This window comes from Leucoraja erinacea, chromosome 3, assembly GCF_028641065.1.
Source record: "Leucoraja erinacea ecotype New England chromosome 3, Leri_hhj_1, whole genome shotgun sequence".
Taxonomy (NCBI): domain Eukaryota; kingdom Metazoa; phylum Chordata; class Chondrichthyes; order Rajiformes; family Rajidae; genus Leucoraja; species Leucoraja erinaceus.
In genome coordinates this window covers 73,773,410-73,795,872 of record NC_073379.1, presented here as the reverse complement: position 1 = coordinate 73,795,872, position 22,463 = coordinate 73,773,410, and the positions used below count along the sequence as shown (strand labels likewise).

At 38.9% G+C, this 22,463-nt stretch overlaps 2 protein-coding genes across 4 annotated transcripts in view; one reads left to right on the top strand and one right to left on the bottom strand.

Annotated features, from left to right (window-relative positions):
• naa35 (N-alpha-acetyltransferase 35, NatC auxiliary subunit) overlaps nucleotides 1-11,441 on the top strand; it is a 55,649-nt gene extending 44,208 nt beyond the window's left edge. The window contains exons 17-23 of one of the 2 annotated variants that reach the window (XM_055632940.1): nucleotides 90-268; nucleotides 2,692-2,828; nucleotides 3,057-3,124; nucleotides 3,677-3,817; nucleotides 6,423-6,548; nucleotides 8,083-8,161; nucleotides 11,208-11,441. In XM_055632940.1, coding sequence (XP_055488915.1) covers nucleotides 90-268; nucleotides 2,692-2,828; nucleotides 3,057-3,124; nucleotides 3,677-3,817; nucleotides 6,423-6,548; nucleotides 8,083-8,112 — 681 coding nt within the window. In that variant the 3' untranslated portion in view covers nucleotides 8,113-8,161; nucleotides 11,208-11,441. Of the gene's footprint in view, nucleotides 1-89; nucleotides 269-2,691; nucleotides 2,829-3,056; nucleotides 3,125-3,676; nucleotides 3,818-6,422; nucleotides 6,549-8,080; nucleotides 8,162-11,207 lie in introns of both variants that reach the window. The other variant, XM_055632939.1, reaches the window with a different exon arrangement.
• Nucleotides 11,442-11,638: 197 nt separating this feature from the next.
• The window catches only part of LOC129695729 (Golgi membrane protein 1-like), a 42,768-nt gene continuing 31,943 nt past the window's right edge, over nucleotides 11,639-22,463 (bottom strand). For both annotated transcript variants that reach the window (XM_055632942.1, XM_055632941.1), the window contains 2 exons: nucleotides 13,527-13,630; nucleotides 11,639-12,574 (listed from right to left, as the gene is read on the bottom strand). In XM_055632942.1, the coding sequence (XP_055488917.1) occupies nucleotides 13,530-13,630 (101 nt within the window). In that variant the 3' untranslated portion in view covers nucleotides 11,639-12,574; nucleotides 13,527-13,529. The remainder of the gene's footprint in view (nucleotides 12,575-13,526; nucleotides 13,631-22,463) is intronic.

Genomic DNA, 22,463 nt, shown 5'->3' with positions numbered 1-22,463 from the left:
GGCTTAGTGATGACATCATGTAAAATGAGGAATATATCAGTCAAGGTACCGACTTATCACTTAATTTGAAAATCTACTCTTGCTTGCAGGCAGAGAAGGTGGATGCAGCACTCCATAGCATGTTACTGAAACAGGAACCACAAAGGCAACATCTTGCATGTTTGGGCACCTGGATTCTCTACCATAACCTTCGGATCATGATCCAATACCTGTTGAGTGGCTTTGAATTGGAACTTTACAGCATGCATGAGTACTACTATGTGTACTGGTATGAAAAATTAACTACCATCAAAGTATATAATTGCAGGTGTTTTTATTTTGCACAATTACTTTGAGGTACTTAGAGCTTCAGATAAAAAATGTTTATGGCTATAGATTTGATTTTCACCCTGCTTAGTTGTGAACAATTAAAGTAGTAAAATATTGCATTGCACAATTAAGAAAAATGGGGTGAATTTTGCTCCAATGGTACAGTTTCAGTATTATTTTTATTTAAGTAAAATGTTTTTAAGTTTTAATAGAATTACTATTACAATCTATGGTTAATTTGATTCTGAAATTCCTCATGTGACTTAAAGAGTGAAATGTGGCAGAGAACTATATATAAAATAAAAGCATGATAAATATTTTAAAATCTCTGTCGTTTGTATAAATTACTTTAACTGTTTCAAGTTTTTTTGAGGGACTGAGATGTGTGCAAACTAATTTATGCAGGTAACTAAGATGGATTTGGCAAACACAATCTGATTATTATCTACAGATTTGATAATGGCTTTAAACCTTCAGAATATTTCATATTGTATAACATTGTGCTCCCCTTACATTCATGTACATGGAAGAACAGTATGAAGGATCCAAGGACATGCTCCTTCATTATTTTTCTTTTTAATCCAAGCATGCCCAATTCAAACCAGTTTGTTTTGAATAAATGTCTACAATATTTCAGTTGATACAGAGTAGTCAGTACACTGCCATGGAATATGCCATAACTTTCTTAAATATCTTGGGCGTCACGGTGGCAGAGTTGCTGCCTTACAGCGCCGCGACCCGGTGTTCAATACAGACTATGTGTGCTGTCTGTACAGAGTTTGTGTCCTCCCCATGACCACGTGGGTTTTCTCTGAAATCTTCGGTTTCCTCCCGCACTTCAGACGTACAGGTATGTAGGTAAATTGGCTTGGTAAATGTAAATAAATTGTCCCTGGTATGTGCAGGATAGCGTTAATGTGCGGGGATCGCTGATCGGCAAGAACCCAGTGGGCCGTAGGACATGTGTCTGCACTGTACCTATAAACTAAACTAAATCTCATCAAAAATTTTAATTGACGTTGATCCCATTGATCACATTTTGGAAAATAAATTTCTTGCATTCAATATCCATAATGACCGAAGCACAGGTAAACAAAGATTACAAAATTGAAATATAAACACCGAATTTTGGTCAAAATTCATTCCAGTCAATTGTAGTTTCCACTTGTTCTTTTTGTCCTTTTTGTATCTCGCATAATTTGTATCTCGCATAAATAGCAAATTGTACTAAATCAGCTAATATTGCGCATATTTTATATTTTTATCAGCTATTATGACTTGAGTAAAGTCTATTTTCTATTTTCGGGTGGTGGCGCGACTCACTGTTGCAGCGGCCCCTACAGCCTGTCTGTCTTTTTTTTTTTGTCTAGTTAAATGTAGTTAAATGTATTTTTTAATAGTGTTTTTGACTGTGTATATGTGGGGGGGGCGGGGGGGGGAGGGGGAAACTTTGTAAAAATCCCTTCCCTGTACGGTAGACCCGACCTTTTTCCTGTCAGGTCTCCGTTGTCGTTGGGGCCTAGCGCCGTGGAGCGGTCTCCAGCCTGAACGACCTGGAGGCTCCAGTCACGGAGCCTTTGGAGCTGCGGACTTACCATCGTGGGGCTGGCCGGTATCGGAGCGTGGGGAGCGGTGGTGACTCGCTGCTGTGGCCCGACCACGTAGCTCGGAGGCTCTAGCTGCAGCCGCAGGTCCGGTGGACTGGGACATCAGGAGCTCGCGGGTCCAGGTGGAGAGACCGTTTTCTGGAGCTCCCGCAACGCGACTTTTCTAGCCCATGTTGCGGGGTTGGAACGACCCGGAGCGGGACCGTACATCGCCCAGCGCAGCTTCATGGCCGTGGGACATTTCAGCGCCCGCCGGGGGCTCCAACTTCGTGACATTTAGAACGGGAGCGGGGCCGTATATCGCCCCGTATATCGCTCAAAAATGACCGTGGGACTTATCATCGCCCACCTGGGGCTTCGACATCGGGAGAGAAATGGAGAACAGGGGAGAGAAAAAAGACTTTGCCTTCCATCACAGTGGGTTCACTGTGATGGATGTTTTTGTAAATTGAATTATGTGTATGTCTGTAGGAAATTGTCTTTGCTTGTATGGCTGTGGAAACGGAGTTTCGTTTGAGCCTCATTGAGGTTCAAATGACATGTAATGTAATAAATAAAAAAAAAAAATAATAGGTAATAAAAATATAAAATATGCGCAATATTAGCTGATTTAGTACAATTTGCTATTTTTTATTTGCTCATTTATCTTTTTGTTGAGTACTTTGTGAAAATCCATTGAATGTTGCTTAGTTTGACTAAATATCCAAAAGTTCTTCCCAGTATGCATCCTGTTTTTATAAAATATATATTAAAAATGTTTCATACTGCTCTGCAGGTACCTTTCAGAATTCCTGTATGCTTGGTTAATATCCACACTGAGCCGTGCTGATTCCTCTCAAATGGCAGAAGAACGGATCATGGAAGAACAACAGAAAGGGAGGAGCAGCAAGAAGACAAAGAAAAAGAAGAAAGGTGTTTAAAATAAACTGTAATTATGCCTTTCATTTGGGCACAGTACTGCAGTGGGTTAATGCTAAGGTGGGCTTGGCTTTATTGGTAATATCTTGGTAATAATATAATTTTAATGGCATTTGTAGCAAGCTTGTTAAAGTAGTGCAAGCTTAATTTACTTCTGAGAATAAGACCTGAAGAATTGCATTTTAATTACTGTTAATTGGTCTTTCTTTGTCTTAAATACAGTTCGACCATTAAGTAAAGAAATCACTTTGAGCCAGGCTTATCATAATATGTGTGCTGGAATGTATAAGGTAAGGACATTTTTTACATATGTTAGGTTACTATGACAGAGAGCAAACAGAATTCCCCAAGCTTTAAAGGTCACTAAAGCAAGAAGAGTCACACAAATATAGATTAGAAAGAACAAGAAGAACCGATAAAGAGAAGAAAATATTTCCGACAGTCCTCCTTGCCTGAAAATATTAGCAAGGGCAATCGCTCTGCCATAGAAACTGTTGGACCAAATGCCAGAATATGAATAGCTAGAGACAACCTTTAGCTTGAGCTGGTAAAGTATTGGCAATGGTTCTGTCTTGCTATAACATTGTTAACACAGTTGGTTTGAATTTTGGTCACTCAGTGCTGCAGAAAGAGATTGCTGAAACTGGCCATTTCCGAAACTCGTACCAGTTTAGCTGAAATCTCCAAGAACGGGCTGAGGATTCAGCTCTCAGATCCCAGAACCTCATATTAATGCATTCAATATGTCATTTATTTCCCTTGTTTTCTATAGTTATGACAATTGGTTATGTTCAATATCAATTTTGAATTGTAATTATTTATATTTTTCCTTTTTTGTGCAGACAATGATAGCCTTTGATATGGATGGAAAAGTGAGAAAGCCAAAATTTGAGCTAGATAGTGAACAGGTTCGATATGAGCATAGATTTGCTCCTTTCAATGGTGTTCTTACTCCACCACCAGTGCACTATCTACAGTTTAAGGTGAGTACAAAAGTTAAGAGTTTCACAGTAGTTTATTACATAATCTGCATTTTAATTGTGGAAATAAGATTGTTTGGCTCAGTTATTAATTAAGAAGCACTACTAAAAGATATAATTTTAAAGCTGTGTGCCTGAACCCCTCTGTCAGTGGATCACCAACTTCCTGACAGACAGGAAACAGCATGTGAGGCTGGGAAAGCTCATCTTGGACCTGCTGACCCTCAGCATAGGAGCAAAGGCGTATTCTCTCCACGTCTTTATTCTCTCTACACCAACGACTGCACCTCCACTGACTCCTCTGTCAAGCTTCTCAAGTTTGCTACAATACAACCCTGATTGGACTGATCAAGGATGTGGGGCGTTGTCCTGTATGGTATGGCTGCCCAGCCTGCAGCTGTCCTTATTTTCATCTCATTTTTATTTATTGTGAGCTAAAGTGTTTTGTTTCGGAGCTCTAGTCTTTTTTATGTGGGGGGTGGGGGGAAGGGGGTAACTGCTTTTCAGGGTCCCTACCTGGTCGGAGAGGAGGCTTTTCTCCGGGCAGCAACTTCGACCTGTCCTCGCGGCCTACCAGCGGGCCTGGAGCGGCGTTTCCTGACGGGACCGGCCAGAACCTTGTCTTCGGCGGCGGCACAGCACCGGGGCGCTATCGTGGACCGGGCGATGCCTTGCCTGGGTCGCCGCGCTGGAACTCCGGTGAACTGAGACCGCCGGTAAAAAACATCGCGGAGCTGTGGGTTTGTGGAACGGCCAGCTGTGGGTGGCTGCGCTGAACTTAACATTTGGAGCCTGGGATCTCACACTGAGATCACCAATGGTGGAGCTCCATCCAGTGCGGCCTGTCGGCTTCAGAAGCCGCGGTCTCGAGTAAGGAAGCGGCCGTTCCAAGTATCCCAAGCTGCTGAGAGGATTCTCCCGACGCCGGAGCACCATCATCTGGCGAGAAAGGCCTGGAACATCGGGCCATCGTAAAGGCGGCTGCGGAGGCCAAAATAGGCCTGACAAAATAGGGTGGACATGGGATGGGGACTGGACATTGTGCCTTCCCTCATAATGGGAACCATTGTGGGGGGATGTTTTTTATGTTTGAATTTCTTATTATTGTTATGTCTGTATTGTTTTATGTGCTGCAATGGCAATAAGCATTTCACTGCACCAATTGGTGTATATGACTAATAAAGAACCTTTGAACCTTTGAGGAATCTGCCTACAGACAGGAAGTGACACAGCTGGCGTCCTGGTGCCTTCGCAACAACGTGGAGCTCAATGCTCTCAAGACAGTGGAATTGATTGTAGACTTTAGGAGAGGTCCCTACTCATCATCAGCGACACCATAGTAATTTAAGTTCCTTCGACCATCATCTCCAGGGACCTTAAATGGGAGGCCATCATCGACTCCAGTCAAAAAGGCCCAACAGAGGATGTACTTCCTGCGGCAGCTGAGAAAACACAATCTGCCACAGGCAATGATGGTTCAGTTTTATACTGCCATCATAGAGTCTGTCCTCAACGTTTCCATCATGGTCTGATTTGGCTCGGCCACCAAGCATGACATCCGGAGGCTGCAGCACATCGTTGGATCAGCCAAGAAGGTTGTTGGCTGCAACCTGCCCCCCCCCATTGATGAACTGTACACTGCAAGGGCCAGGAAGCGAGCGAGTAAAATAATCTCTGAACTCTCTCACCCTGGCCCCATTATTTTGTACTTCCCTCTGGGAGGCGACTCCGGACTGTCATAGCTGCCACAGCCAGACATAAAAACAGCTTTTTTCCATGAGCCGTAGCTCTACTCGACTGCCAAAAGTCTGTAGCCTCCTTTTGCTCTGGTATTTTATTTTATTCTTCGCATGTTTAAATTATATTTTATTTTTAATTGTTAATTGTATATCGTGTTATGCTTGCGAGCAAAGCAGCAAGGCAAATTCCTTGTATTTATACATACTTGGCCTGTAAAATCTATTCAATTCAATTAACTTGGTTTTTAAATAAATAATTTTGTCCACCGTTTTATGTGGATTTTCTTTTTTTTTCTAATCCCTCATAGTTCTTTTATTGCTCTATGTCATTCACGATTCCTGTGATGAAAAGGTGCACATGTGATGGCGGAATATAATTCATCTTGGGTAATCTTCTGCATGGTGGCTCATATATGCACCTCATCCCCAGGTTCTATTCACAACTTTGTATGGGGACATGGGCCCACGGTTAGTCTCCTGGAGCCATGTAGTGATGCCTTAACATTAATTTAGGCTACAGCAACCCACTGCTGTAGCTCTGCCCCTGGAACATGCTGACATGAGGTCAGGTTGGGTCAGGGTCAGGGAGAGGGGAGGGGTGCAGAGCTTGCCTTCAATCGACATGAATGAAGCATTGTAAGACTTTAGAATGCCTCTGATCTGGTCTGATTGCAAAACAACATTTATTCATTAAAATAATTAATTAACAAAAATATTCAAGGGCTGTATGTTTTATGAATATTTTAAAAATATTTACTTCATCTCTTCCAAATTTCCGGGGCTACCAAACTTAAGATCGTAAAGATTAACACGATTAATGTTCATTAACCTGTCTTCATTATGTAATATTGTAAAATTACATCAAACAGGAAATGTCTGACCTAAACAAATACACTCCACCTCCTCAATCTTCTGACTTGTACATAGCAGCCAGCAAACACTTCCAACAGGCCAAGATGATACTGGAAAACATCCCGAATCCAGACAATGAGGTATGGGACACTGCGGAATATATTTTCTAAATGAGGTATTGATGCTTTGAATGTAAAATATGTTTAACTGCTAAATTAATATGTTGTAGAGTCTGCAAAAAAAGTCTTACGTTTGTGTAGGAAAGAACTACAGATGCAGGTTTACACCGTAGACGCAAAATGCTGGAGTAACTCAGCGGGACAGGCAGCATCTCTCGATAGAATGAATTGGTGACGTTTCAGGTCGAGGCCCTTCTTCTGACATCAAAGGAGCGAGGATCAAGGAAAATGTAGAATAGATTATCATTAGCTAGGAGAAGGTGACAACGAAGCAGTGATAAAATTTAATCGGGGACAGTCAGACTGATCGGAGAACTAGGAATGGGGAGGGATGAAGAGAGAGGAAAGGCAAGGGTTACTCAGTTAGAGAAGTCAATGTTCATACCACTGGTGTGTGAGCTGCCCTAGCGAAATATGAGTTGCTGTTCCTCCAATTTGCACTAGGCCATGATGGTGAGGCCCTCACAAGGGTCACCTCTATCCCACAGCTCTGCTCTTGCTTCCCCTCGTTGCAATAGGGACAGTCGCCCTAGTCCTCACCTTTCACCCCATCAGCCGTTGAAAAAACAGCACATAATACTCCATGATTTACGCTACCTCAAACGGGATCCCACAACTAGCTACATCTTCCGATCTCCAACCCTTTCTACTTTCCGCAGAGACCTCTGAAACTCCCTGGTTAATTCGTCCCTCCCCAGCAACGCAGGAGATGCAACACCTGTCCCCATACCTCCTCCCTCGACTCCGTTCAAGAACCCCGACAGTGTTTTCAGGCGAGGCAGAGGTTCACTTGCACTTCCTCCACCCACCTACTGTATCCGCTGTTCCACGTGAGGACTCCCTATATATTGGCGATCATTTCGCTGAACGCCTCCCCTCAGTCCGCCTAACCCTACCTGATCTACCGGTTGCTAAACACTTCTAACTCCCTGTCCCATTCCCATACTGACCTTTCTGTCCTGGGCCTTCTCCACTCCCAGTGCAAAGTGGAGGAACAACTCCTCCTATTTTGTTTGGGCAGCTTACACGCCAGCGGTATGAATATTAACTTCATGCCCTTGCTTTCCCTCAAACGGGATCCCACCACTAGCTACATCTTCCGATCTCCCCCTTCCTAGTTCTCCGACCAGTGTGACTGTCCCCGATTAAATTATATCTCTGTATGCTTTGTTGTCAGCTTCTCCTAGCTAACAATGATCAATTCTACATTTTCCTTGAACCGCATCTCCTTTAAACACCTTGCCCTTCCTTATCTGCCTCCCTCTCCCGACTCTCAGTCTGAAGAAGGGCCTCGACCCGAAGTGTCACACATTCCTTCTATCTGAGTTATTCCAGAATTTTGTGTCTATCTTCATGTCTCAGTTTATCTTGTTGTTTGATATATGGGCTACAAATGCTCAACATATTTTATATTTCATTTTGGTTGGTTGTGCCTGCTAATTCTTCCATCCATGTTTGATTATTTTTTTATGTGATTACGTAATTTTACTTTTCAGGTAAAAAAAATTCTAACGGTTGCAAAACCTAACATTGTGGTGATGAAGTTGCTTGCAGGAGGGCACAAGAAAGAATCTCAGGTAAATACGAACAATAGTATGATAAAGACATAGAGAATTAGTCAAACCTTTAAAGAAACATTTATTTATTAATTTCATAAATTCCCTTTAAATTGAAGCAACATTATTACTGCAGCTGGTCTCAGGGATTGATTTATGTTCTGTGCTGTGTTGAGATTTAAAAAAAACTGGAAAATAAAATTAAGTAAAAACAGAAAAGTCTGGAAACGCTCATCAATTCGAACAGCATCTGTGAAAAGAAACAAAAGTAAGGTTTCAGGTCAAAGTCATTGAACTGAAACCTTAACTTTTTTTCTCTTTCCACAGATGCTGCCAGCATTATTTATTTAAGTAGTATGAAAGGTGAGATGCTACTATTGACCTTGGCCCTCATAAGGTTGGTGAAGTATAGATTGTGGAATTCCTGATCACTTATCAGATCTTACTGTTTATTGCTTACTCGTTTTGAATTGATCCGTTTGTTAAGGTTGTTTGACTTAACACTTAATCTTTGTCTTTTTGACTTAAAGTTTATCAAGTTGAAAGACTTTATAAATGCTCAATATAATGATGTCATACACAATCTTCAGCCATCTGTATCCATTCCAATTTCTGTACGTGCAGGAAAAATTCATCCTTTTCTGAGCAGTTCCATGCATATTAGGTGACCATGACATGATCAGTTTTGTCTTGCTGTTTCCTTGATTTCCTTATGGTGTTGAAAGGGAGGCACAAAGGCAGAAAAATCAGAAGATTCCCAATTCATTCCAGCAGTGTATTACAGAATCAGCCTTTAAAGTACCATGCCACAATTCCTATGTTCTATTACTTTTTTACCAAAAGGCCTCAAAGGTCTGAGGGAAACCGTCAATGCAGCGAGTGGTGTTTTTTTGCTGCCTGTCACAAAACTCAAGCAGATGGAATTGCTTGCCCTAACAAAATCATGTTTGTCTTCCTTAATGTACCTGCATGCGTGACACCTAATGGCAGTTCCACTGCCGTCAGCTTCCTGCTATGCATGTGACTTTGGCAACCAAAGTCCTGCCTTAGAAGGGTGTTCTAGACCAGATTCTTGCATATGATTCACTTGGTCATATCTTCCTTAGAAACAACTCTAAGCACTCTTTAAGCACTATATGCAAGCATATATGCAAGCATATAGTTATTCTTGTGGTTGGAATGCCATAGCAGCACTGCTGTCTCCTGGTTACCATCACATCTTCCAAACATCGAAGATAATGAATTCCAAATGGGGAAAATTGAATTGTTAGGAATGAAAACAGCAGCTCTGCATTAACAGCTATTAATAAACTGATTAGCAATTTTGGCCTTATGCTCATTGTCTGGATTCAGAATGTTTTCCATATATCTTAACCTTAAGTGCTGGGAGAGTGAGGAGGTGCTTTTGTTAGGTCAGATAACATTTTTTTTTTTTAATTAATATTTTTATTAGAAGCAAGTACATATAATAAAAACATTTCATGTATATCAGTCATAGATTGCCAATATTATCAGTTGTATATTGACTCTGCTTAGGTGATAACATTTTAAAGTATTTCAAAATGAAAAGTATGCATTGTAGATTACTAAGATTAATTAAACAAACTTGAATATTTGAATTCCATCAAACTCTGAATTGAGAGATTTCAATGGGCCAAATCGAGCTTGCTGGTGATCCCAGTGGGAATCCCCTGCATTTAGATACTCATTTAGAATCTGTAAATTTTGTTGGACAATGACCAAGAACATGCAGAAATTAGTGAGCTTTTCATACACGCTTGATCAGAAAATTCTTGCGTGAACAAAGTTGCCGCACTGACATACTGGAAACCTGTGAGAAAAAAGTTAATGTTGCATTACTATATTTGCTAAACAAGAGGCGACTTGTGGGTGGAAATGACAGGCTGGAGGTTTTTTCTGTCCACAGTACCCATTGGACATGGATAGTTCTAAATTTGTCAAGGATCACATCCAAAACAACTTTTCTGGAAAATGGTTAGTCCTGATGAACAGAGACAGCAACTTCGGGATATAACATGAAAACACTTTCTTCTCAACTTGTGGCAATCGTAATGGACAAATGTATTCTAATCCCTCAAGGCGGTTTCCATTGCAATAGACATAAATTGTACACAAACTGATGCATGGGTACAGCAGACAGGAGTTTTTTTAATTCCAAAATCCGTATTTGTAAACAAAATTGTTCTGGCTAAATCAATGGACTAAATCTAGGACCCTAGATTGAAGATCTAAAAACAGGTTCCAGTTTCAGCCATTGCAGTTTGTGCTACAAGGCTTAAGTTATGTAATTGTCAAACAGCATTCACTCTTCTCCTTTTGGTATGACACCAGCTGCCTTTATCTGGTCACCTTTTCCAGATCAAAATCAGCAGGAACATAGATAACTCTAGTGCCATCAAACTGGCTGACTCATACAATAGACAGACAGCAGTTGTTTGAGATAATCAATCAGTTCCTCATTGCTAATCAGTGTTGAAGAAGGAACTGCAGATGCTGGAAAATCGAAGGTAGACAAAAGTGCTGGAGAAACTCAGCGGGTGAGGCACCATCCATGGAGCGAAGGAAATAGACAACGTGTCGGGCCGAAACATTGGGTTATTTCCTTCGCTCCATAGATAGTCTCACCCACTGAGTTTCTCCAGCACTTTTGTCTACCTTAAATCAGTGCCTGTGATCTAATGGGAGACCCAAGGAACTGCAGATGCTAGTATCTTGAGTAAAACAAAAGGAATTCAGCAAGTCAGGCAGCAACCTTGGGTTGGAACCCTTCTTCAGACCGATCCAAATGTCACTTGTCCATTCCCTCCAGATGCTGCCTGACCTGCTGAATTCTGCCTTTGATTTAGTCTGAAGATTTAAAAATGGTGTGGGATAGCAGAAAGGTGAGCAAGGTAACTGAAGCAGCACCACATGATGAATGGGTTGCATTGGCTGAAGTCTAGAGGATGTGAAAAAGGAAATCCAAGCATACAAAGCAATTCTAGAGTGTGAACATGTAACGATGACAATTCACATTGGAATAAGTTGGCTTTTTTTTCATTTTCAGGTTCCTCCAGAATTTGATTTTTCTGTTCACAAATATTTTCCTGTGGTCAAGTTAGTTAATCTAACTCCAATGGTTCCTGTGTCATGAACTGATTGAGATGTATTGTTCCAGCTGTGGCTTGAGTGTTCCAGATACAGGAAAGAGGTTATAATACAGAGCCATGAGGCACGTTCTTTGTATATGCTGCTGTACTGTGTTAATACTGTGACCTGAATAAAAGTCTAACTTTTTAAATGTGTCTTAACAATTCTTGGCACCAAAAAGTTTCATTCACCTGCACCATCAATGTATAATCAATGTTTGAAATTGATACATTTTTGTATTTAAAACAGAAAATGTGCTTCTGAGGGGAAAATATAATATTTTGGGCTTTTGTAATGCCAGTGTGCTGTCTCACCATTTTTTAAAATTAAAACAAGTGAAAAATATCAAATGAAACAATAATTATTTTATTTTGAAATAAACACAGTTCTCAATGAGAAAGGTTAGACAGAGGACATAAAAGAATGCAACCTTTTTAGCCAAGTAGATTCAGCCTAAGCAATTAAGTTGCATTTTTATTTTAGATGACAAATTTAATTTGGAGTACAGATGTAGAGGCGATTCAGAAGATGCCCAATCTCACGTAATATTTCAGCACACCAGAATGGAGGGACATATCAAAACTAAATCCAGTTTACATTAACTTCACTTTTCAGAATGTGTAATTATATATTTTGTTACATGTTAAATATGCTATTAAGGTAAAGGATTAAAAAAATATATTAAAAGTTTTTTTCCCTCAAACCCACTAACACAAAGAGACAGACTAACCACACTAATTCAATGGAAATCAGTACAGACTTTGGGCACCTCTTCTTTACCTTTCAGAACTTAGTTTTAAAAAATAAGCTTCCTTAAATGTCTGTATTAACGGCAGAATTGAAAAAGATATGCATAAACAATTGCATTCCACAGAGAGTCTGCTACTTATAAGTGTGATAATAGTGTCTGACTTAAGAAATCATTAAGATGCAATTAGAATCAGCATTTAAAACAGCTAATATTACAACATCCAGTTTCAATTATAGAACTTAGTGAAATTTCCAGTATGAATTAAAGTTAGAGTTACTCAATTGTTCATTTAATTTTGAATGAATCAGAAATTGCTCGTACCCAATACTTTTTAAACTGCAGGCCACTAATGGTCCTTGATATATAGCTCCAAGCAATACTGATTAAATCTCACTGTAGTCAGCTAAGAAAGTGCAATATCAACAAATAAAGCTACTCAATCCACTTATTTCAACCAGTTTCGTAAACAGTGTTTGTTTCATGTTCTGATCTTCATTTTTCACAAGAAATATTTTCAGCTTCTTTATGTCCCACTAAATTTTTAAAATACACAGGATTAATATAAACTATAACTGGAAACTAACAAAACAACCAGAATAGTTAATAGAAAAATCAGCAAGACCATTCAATAAGAATTCGTAAGATAAATTATGTAGTAACGGTCAAAATATGTGGTTGCTCTTCTCCACCCATCCTACACTTATTCTATCTTTGGAATTACAGTTCTATTATAAAATTAAACAAACAATGCAACACATTTTCTAAAGCATCTCTTTTACTATATTTTGTTTCCAGGTTTCATTAATGTAAACCACATTCGGCCCTTCGAGCCTGCACCGCCATTCAATGTGATCATGGCTGATCATCCCCAATCAGTACCCGTTCCTGCCTTCTCCCCATATCCCCCGACTCCACTATCTTTAAGAGCAATCGTTTAGCAAGGTCATATTACAAATGACAGCTCTACCGATGACTACTTAAACTCCCATTAGCCAATTAGCCAATATGCTGATCAAGAGTTTTGGTGAGATTAATTCAGGAAGTCATAGATTTCCAATGGAAAAGACAAATTGGAGGATATGAATTCAACATATGGCAACACTGATTTTTTTGACCAACCTTGTGACCAAATTGCCAAGAGTCAAGAATGTTAGCTGAAGACTTGGAATGAATTAACTCCAAGGAAAACAATATGGAATTAAGAACATGGCTGCTGATAGTGAAATAAAAACAAATTATGGTAAGGAGTACGTGGGATGGGAAATATGCTAAGACAGTTACATCTATTCAATTGATAGATAATAAGCTTCTAAGGACAACAAGAATGTTGAGGGCATGAAGAGCCACTAGTGACAGGAGAATGAGCTGTGGTTCTCAAACAATGCCAATGGCGAATATTGTCTGGAGAAGACATTTACTCAGTACTTATTCATAGAGAATTATTTCATATTATGCACTTAAAAAAAAAATCCTTTAATGAGGTACCATTTATTTCTTGTCATCTTCCATAACTTCACCAGGATTCCTTCTGTGATCAGTGTTTCCCTGTTGCGATGTATCCAAGTGATGTTGATTATTTTCACCTACACCTTAAATTTGACAAAGAGAAAATGTAAACTGAAATTTAATTTAAAGACAAGATATCAAATTGATAAAATACTTCGGACATAAAGTTTATTATTGCTAGGAACTGCACTTCAAACTGAAGCGGTAGATCATTCAGCACTTTCTTTCCTCTGTTTTATCATCAAAAAGACCTGACTGATGAAACGGCTGAATGTTGACCAGGAGGGGAGCAGAGGATCCATGAACCCGTCTACATCAAAGGGATGGCAGTCATGAGAATCAACAGCTTCAAGTTGCTGACTATGCATATATCTGAAGATGTGTACTGGGTCCAGCAAACTGAAGGGCCTGTCCCACTTTCACAACCTTTTTTACTTGTGGACATTATACATCATGCTAGAAAAAAGCCTCGACCTACTTGATGCCACGAGTACCTACGACTAGCATCATGACCTCGTGACGACCATGCTGCGAGTACGAGTCAAGGGCAAACTCGGCAGAGGTCGTGAAAGTGGGACAGGCCCTTGATGCAATAACTAGGAAAGCTCATCAACCCCGCCACTTCCTCAGATGATTGAACTGATTCAGTACATTTGAGGACAACGACAAATATTTTATTAAACATTTACAGTTGCACAGTAGAGAGCAGCTGCACATAGACACTGGTTGTACTATGACCCGGTTGACCCAGGAACAAAGGAGATCACAGAGAGTGTGGACATTGCCTGCTCAATCACAGGGATTGACCTCCCCACCATCAAAGGAGGCACTGCCTCAAAAAGACAGGCAGTATCATCAAAATCCCCCATCACCCTGGCCACTTTCATTTTGCTACTACCATCAAGGAGGTAATACAGGAGCCCAACATTTTTGAACACCGGGTTTAAGAATAGCTTCTTCCCAACAGCCATCGGGTTCTTAAACACTACACTAACCTCGGTAATTATGAAATGTTATTGACTGTCTTTGGTTGTACTAAGGACAGAGGTTTTTACACTTGTAATAAGGTTTCTAATTTATTGAGTTTTTCTGACTATTATATATTATCTGTGTATTGTGTTTACGGGCCTGTTTAGCTACTACAAGTAAGAATTGAATTGTTCTATTGTCTGTACTTATGACAATTTCACTCTCAACTCTTGAAATGTATTCCTACTTTCTTGTACTATGCCTTACTCAATTCCCTTAATATCCAACAATCTATTGATCTCCATCTGAATACAAGCAGAAACTGTGCCTCCATTGGGCAACCTGATATTTGGCAACATTATCCTGCATTACCCATCATGCCCTATAGGAATTATGTTTCAATAAGATCACCTCATTCTTCTGGTCTTGTGAAGATACGATCTTCTCCACATAAGACAATCTACTCCTCTATCGATCCACAATATTGAGTGTACGCAGAATGGACAGTTTCTGTATATTCTGGTAAAAGCTATATCCATGGGCAACTTTGTTCAGAACACATTGTAAATATACCATGTCAGAACCACAATCAAATTGCAATAGGTTAGCTATAGGAACATAAAAGGTTTGGGCCTGCACCCATCATCCAATATTATGTGTGTCGAAGCACACACAACCTTCTGTGGTAGGGAATCCAACAATTCAACTCTCTGCATAAAGATGTTGCTCTATTTCTTAGATCTAACCACAATCCTCTCAGACACTAGAATCTCTAACTTCAATATCTACTCCATCCTCTCAGACAATATATCTTTCATCAATTTCCGCTGAAAATCAATCAATTTTAAACCTTCTCATAGAACAAGCCCTACATCAGAGCTGCCAAATTTTGTCAGAGCATTTCAGTATTCTAGTACTTGAAAATCAGTATTTTGCTGAGGAAATCAGTATTTTTACGTGATGCAATTTTGCTGAAAGAAATTTTATTTTTTATGTGCGGTCATACCCATGTAAGAGTACAAGAATGCATAACTTTGCTACCAATTGACATGTCTTCTACGCACCTTACTTGACAGTGCATTCATTGCCATCTCTTTGTATACTGCTGTTTGAACAGCTGCTGCTTTTAGCACCAGATGATGTAGAAGCCATTTTGGAAGCCTCCCTCTCCCTCTCGCACTCCCTCCCACCCTCTCCCTCCTTCTTCCTTTTTCCTTTTTTCTCCCTCCCTCTTATTCTCCCTCCTATTCCCTTCCTCCCTCTCTCCTTCCATCCTCTCCGTACATCCATATTCTAATCGCATTTCCGTACAAAATACGGAAAATCCGTACTACTTTGCAGCTCTGCTACATCTTCAGAATCAATCCCATGAATTAATTGCAATCAACTTATTGCAAGTATATTCTTAGAAATATTTTTTTTAAATGCTGATTATACCAAATAAGGCCTTGCCAAAGTCATGCACAATATCAGTGTGATTTCCTTTCAGTGTAATGCTCCTGCCTTGCAATAAAAGCAAACAATTTTATTTCCCAAGTGCTTGCTGTGCCTGCATTTTATTTGCCACTTCTCATGAAGTAGTGCAACAAAACCTATCAATGGGCCACTCTGTGCTGGCTTCCCACGGTTTAAATAATACTTTATTTTCCTACCAAAATGCATAACCTCATGCTTCTCAACATCATACTCTATCTGTTTAATCTGTCCATGTAGTCTTCTGGAGATTGATCTTCCTCCGAGCTCGTTTTCACAGTTAAATGTCAATATGGAAAGGAGATTCACAATAAGAGTACAAGCAAAGGATTAAATCATGCATAACTTTACTTAATTCAGTGTACATATTAAAAAGCACTATATTCAAGAATATTCAGGAAGGAAGAATAAATCCTTAGTTACTTCCTGCAAATGGAAAGGTTCTTAGAATGGCTGAACTGAAAACCCCCTCACAACACAAGGAACTTTGTACACTTTACAAACAACCAAAATCAGTATTGATGTGGATAGAGAAATGGCTGGCAAACAGGAAGCAAAGAGTAGGAGTAAACGGGTCCTTTTCACAATGGCAGGCAGTGACTAGTGGGGTACCGCAAGGCTCAGTGCTGGGACCCCAGCTATTTACAATATATATTAATGATCTGGATGAGGGAATTGAAGGCAATATCTCCAAGTTTGTGGGATGACACTAAGCTGGGGGGCAGTGTTAGCTGTGAGGAGGATGCTAGGAGACTGCAAGGTGACTTGGATAGGCTGGGTGAGTGGGCAAATGTTTGGCAGATGCAGTATAATGTGGATAAATGTGAGGTTATCCATGTTGGTGGCAAAAACGGGAAAGCAGACTATTATCTAAATGGTGGCCGATTGGGAAAGGGGGAGATGCAGCGAGACCTGGGTGTCATGGTACACCAGTCATTGAAGGTAGGCATGCAGGTGCAGCAGGCAGTAAAGAAAGTGAATGGTATGTTAGCTTTCATTGCAAAAGGATTTGAGTATAGGAGCAGGGAGGTTCTACTGCAGTTGTACAGGATCTTGGTGAGACCACACCTGGAGTATTGCGTACAGTTTTGGTCTCCAAATCTGAGGAAGGGCATTATTGCCATAGAGGGAGTGCAGAGAAGGTTCACCAGACTGATTCCTGGGATGTCAGGACTGTCTTATGAAGAAAGACTGGATAGACTTGGTTTATACTCTCTAGCATTTAGGAGATTGAGAGGGGATCTTATAGAAACTTACAAAATTCTTAAGGGGTTGGACAGGCTAGATGCAGGAAGATTGTTCCCGATGTTAGGGAAGTCCAGGACAATCGGTCACAGCTTAAGGATAAGGGGGAAATCCTTTAAAACCGAGATGAGAAGAACTGTTTTCACACAGAGAGTGGCGAATCTCTGGAACTCTCTGCCACAGAGGGTAGTTGAGGCCAGTTCATTGGCTATATTTAAGAGGGAGTTAGATGTGGCCCTTGTGGCTAAGGGGATCAGGGGGTATGGAGAGAAGGCAGGTACGGGATACTGAGTTGGATGATCAGCCATGATCATATTGAATGGCGGTGCAGGCTCGAAGGGCCGAATGGCCTACTCCTGCACCTAATTTCAATGTTTCTAAAAGTTGGAAAAATCTATCTAGATTTGTTTACAGGATCTATCTAGATTTGTTTACAGGATGGGCACATTGAATGAATTAATAAATGAATGAAGAGTTTATTTCGGTCATACATTAAAAAGAACAAAACTTTACAATCTGTGAATATGAACCAACACTGTATCCATTTCACACAACGTTCACATAATCAATGACCGAAAAAGGAATAGGCTGAAGCCACAACTTATTTTTGCCTATCCTATACAATCCATAAAATAATCCAGAATATTATTATTACAAAGGAAAGAAAAAAAACAAATATTCTAAATTGTAATCCTTACTTATTTTACATTTGAATCATTTTACATTATAATCCTTAATTATTTTACATTAAGGCTTTTTTGAAACTCAGAGAGCTACAAAATGTCAACTCATCACTGAGCCCGTTCCATAATTTGACTCCCAAAACTGAGACACATCTATATTTTACATTGCTTCTCACTTTACATGTTTCAAAAATACACAACCCTCTTAAATTATAATGTCCTTCTCTTAATTTTTTTTTATTGAATACTAACAGAAAGGCTTTTATTCCTAACTCGGAAAAGTATTTCTAATGTATATTTTAATTTTCGAATTATATTTCTGATATGTGATCATTTGCCTGTTTTTATAGTGTTGGAGGTTAACAATGTCAAAATTAAGAACAAAGGGACAAAATAAATAGGTTAGAATAAAATCACCAGAGGCAATTGTAGCTTTTAAGGCACACCTCTTGAATCATATGAAGCATTTTTAGAGACATTCTTGACAATTTATGACCGACATTGTCTATTGAAAGAGTATAGACACAATTCGAAAAGGAGGGTGAAACCATGGATAACAAAGGGGTTGGAAAAAGCTTGTAAAAAGAAAAATAGGCTTTATAGGGAATTTATTAAATATCAAACAAAGGAAAAGGAGGACAAGTACAAAAACATAAAAACAGACTGACATTAATTATGAGATCACAAAAAAAAGATTATTATGATCAAATGTTGCAAAAACATAAAAATAATATTAAGGCTACTTGGAGTGTACTTATTGATATAATTAAAAATAGTAAAATTGATTTTTCAACATATTTTGTAAAAAATGACAATTCAATTATTGAAAATACAGAGAACGTTGCTAATGTTGAATGATTTTTTTGTTAATGTAAGCCCAAATTTGGCAAAGGAAATTAACCTGCCTAGAGATGAAAACATCAATTTTGATTTTGAATCAAACAGCAATTCAATGTTCCTTGTTGGAGTTTGTGACAGTGATGTGTTAGAAGTAGTCCGAAAGTTTAAGGATAAAAAAAAATCAACTGATGGCAACACCATTGATATGTCACTTATAAAAGAAGTAATTGATTGTGTCCTCGAGCCCTTTATCTATATATGCAATAAATCCTTTCTAAAAGGTGTTTTTCCCAATAAAATGAAAATGGCTAAGCTGGTTCCAATCTATAAAAATGGTGACAAACATATTGTATCAAATTATAGACCTGTGTCTTTGCTACCTCAATTTTCTAAAATGCTTGACAAGCCATTTGTGAATAGACGATGATTTCATTGAGAAATACGAGTTATTGAGTGATCATCAATATGGGTTTAGGAGTAATCGATCGACATCTTTAGCCGCGATGGATTTTGTAGAAAATATAGCAACAGCAATAGATAAGAAACTACACACTGTAGGTGTATTTATTGATTTACGTAAAGCATTTGATACAATTGATCATTCCTTACTTTTGCAGAAATTGGAACGTCATGGTATAAGAGGTGTCACCCAAAATTGTTTGGGAAGTTATTTAAGTAATAGGTTTCAGTCAAATTAAAAATACTGAATCACAGCTTAGAAGAGTGACCTGTGGTGTTCCACAAGGTTCGGTATTGGGACCTAAGTTATTTATACTTTATTTAAATTATATTTGTAAAGTATCCAATACGTTGAAGTTTGTTACATTTGCAGATTATACAAATGTATTTTGTTCAGGGAATGATATAAAAGAACTACTGAAAACAGCCGAAAGAATTGATAGTGCTAAAAAAAAGGTTTGATATTAATAAATTAATCCTAAATGAAAATAAAATGAAATTTATGGTATTTGGTGGTGACAGGGTTAATTGTGAAATAAAATGTAATTTAAGTGGAGTTGAAATTAAAAGAGTATATCAAACAAAATTCCTGGGGGTGATTATAGATACTAAACTTTGTTGGAAGCCACATATAGAATACATCAAATGGAAATTATCTAAATCCATTGCTATTCTTTACAAAACAAAGGATCTGTTGAATAAGAAGTGTTTGTATACATTGTGTTGCTCGCTTATAATGCTATATATGTCATATTGTGTTGAAGTTTGGGGAAATGTTTATAAAACAATATAGACCCTATAATTAAACTCCAGAAAAGAGCTATTAGAATAATACATAAAGCTTCTTACCGTGAAACTACAAATCCATTATTCATAAAGTTCGGTACCTTAAATTTTTGGATATTGTGCATGTAAAGATAAAATATTCCATAGGTTCCTCAAAAAGGGATTGAACAAATTGTCAGCCTAATTATACATAAAAAGGGATTAAACAAAAAAACTGAAAAAAGAGAAAGAGAGATGGGGATCCAGTAGGATTCCAAGGGGTAAAAGGGGGCAGCACCCCCTTTATGCAGATTTTTTTTGATAATTGTACCTTGAAATTTTGCAGTTTCTCGCCTGTTTACCCTTAATTTAGTACCCCTAATATAGAAATATTTAAATTCCCTTAAACTTTTATTGCTTGTTGCTATGTTGTTGTAAAGTGTGTTCACTGTAGTGAAGGGAATCAAAAGTGATCGGGTTCTAGATAATGCCATGTATCTTTGAAAGTATGCTCCTGTCTACACAGATGCTTTTTGTTTTAAGCAAATTTCTAGTAAATTTACATCAAATTTGATGAAATGTTTCTATATTTTTACTCTTCTATGTATTAAAAAAATGTAGAAAGATTTTGTTTTTAATTTCTCGTTCCTTTTCAGATTTTCAAAGCAAGCTTTGTATAAAATTTTGGTCAAATGTTGATCCCAATTTAGCTCAAAAGGATCATAGGCAGGCCCATTATTAATGCTGTGGTATTTTTTGCTATAATTCTTATTTTTTAAAAAGGAAGAAAGTGGCCAGCATTCATAATATTAAAAAAATAAAGATAACAAAATCACTCGGGGATTGCAGTTACAGATCAGCTACAAGAGAAACAAGTGTCACCATTGTGGGAAAAAAAATCTTTCCTTATTTTTTTAAATGTTTATTTAATGTATCTGATTGTACATGAATTAGCTCAAATGTCTTATTCAAACAATGCTCGTTCAAAGAAAAGTCCATCAGAGAGGACTCCTCAGAGAGAACTCCATCAAATGTTAAATCAAAGGGACAATCACCAAAGACAACCTTACTAGAGACATAAAACCTGGACACTGCTGTGAATCTTTCCTCAGAACCACATTCTGTGCCAATTGAGGAGGTGGACCAAGAGAGGATGAACAGGTGTGAAGACCATCAAAGGAACACGACAGGTAAACACTTAGAACTGTGACAGGAGGCATGATAGAAAGAAGAACTCTCACCTGTGTGTGTGAGACCCTTGTCTACAGGGAAATGGACAACCATGCAACAACTCCGTGTATGTTGATGGTTAGAAAGAAGTCAACCTTACTGATGAATAAGATGATCATGATGACAAGGAGAGCCACAATGGAAAATGCCAGGATGAAGGAGACAACTACCATGGAGAAGGTAAATTGTGCTGAAAAGCCTGTTTCCACGCTGTATCCCTCTATGACAACTCTAGGAGATAAACAGAGCAATTCTTTCCCCAGAATATAAGGAAAATGGATGGCAGATAACCAAGGAGAGTAATGGGCCTGTCCCACTTAGGCTATTTTTTAAGCGACTACAGGCGACCAGGCTGTCGTCACATGGTCGACGGGGCGTCGCATGTATGGTCGTGAGTAGTCTCCTCAGTCGCCCAAAGAGTCGTAGCGTCTTTCTGGTTGCTGCTGGATTTTCAGCATGTTCAAAATTTTTGGCGACAGTGGGTTGACGCCAATGAGCGTTGCTTGACTTCTCCTGGCATAGATGCTGTCTTCAGTTGTCGCCGACAGGGTCGTAGCTTGTCGTGGATGGACGTAGTTTAACTTCGGTCGTAGGTGGACGTCCTAATGGGCCGCCGGTTGCGTGCCGTAGCTTGACGTCAACGAGGTGGTAGGTTGTTGTAGCTTGTCGTAGACTTTGTCGTGGGGAGGATCCAGTCGCCGATTTTACGGAGACCTGCTATGACTATGACAGTCACCATCAGTCACCTAAAAAAATCACCTAAGTGGGACAGGTCCTTAAAGCTTTTCTAGATTAGATCAAATTAGTACTTTTATTAGAAATTGGCAATGTTTATTTTTATAGACTAAACCACCAACTAATATTCTCTTGTATCATGTAACATGTGTTCTTATCCCCCATCTACTGTTTCACACAGTATCAATATATAAAACAAGTTTCTTAAATGTTTTAAATTATTTCATTAACCATCCCCTGATCGTCTTTGCACCGAAAACCATGAAGAATGGACAGTCATCGATGCAGATGAGCCGAAATCAAAGAAAAAATATATATTATAAAACCTGGTTAACTCACAGTGAATATCGTGTTAAACATACCCAACAATGATTAAAAGTCAATTTCAGGGTTCAGCTGACAATCATGAAGTACTGCGTTTAAATTAATCAGCACAGAGCGAACATCCATCCCAAATCAGTCATAATTCCACATACAATTTATTCACAACCGCTTCGGAAAGTCCAGATTCAGATAC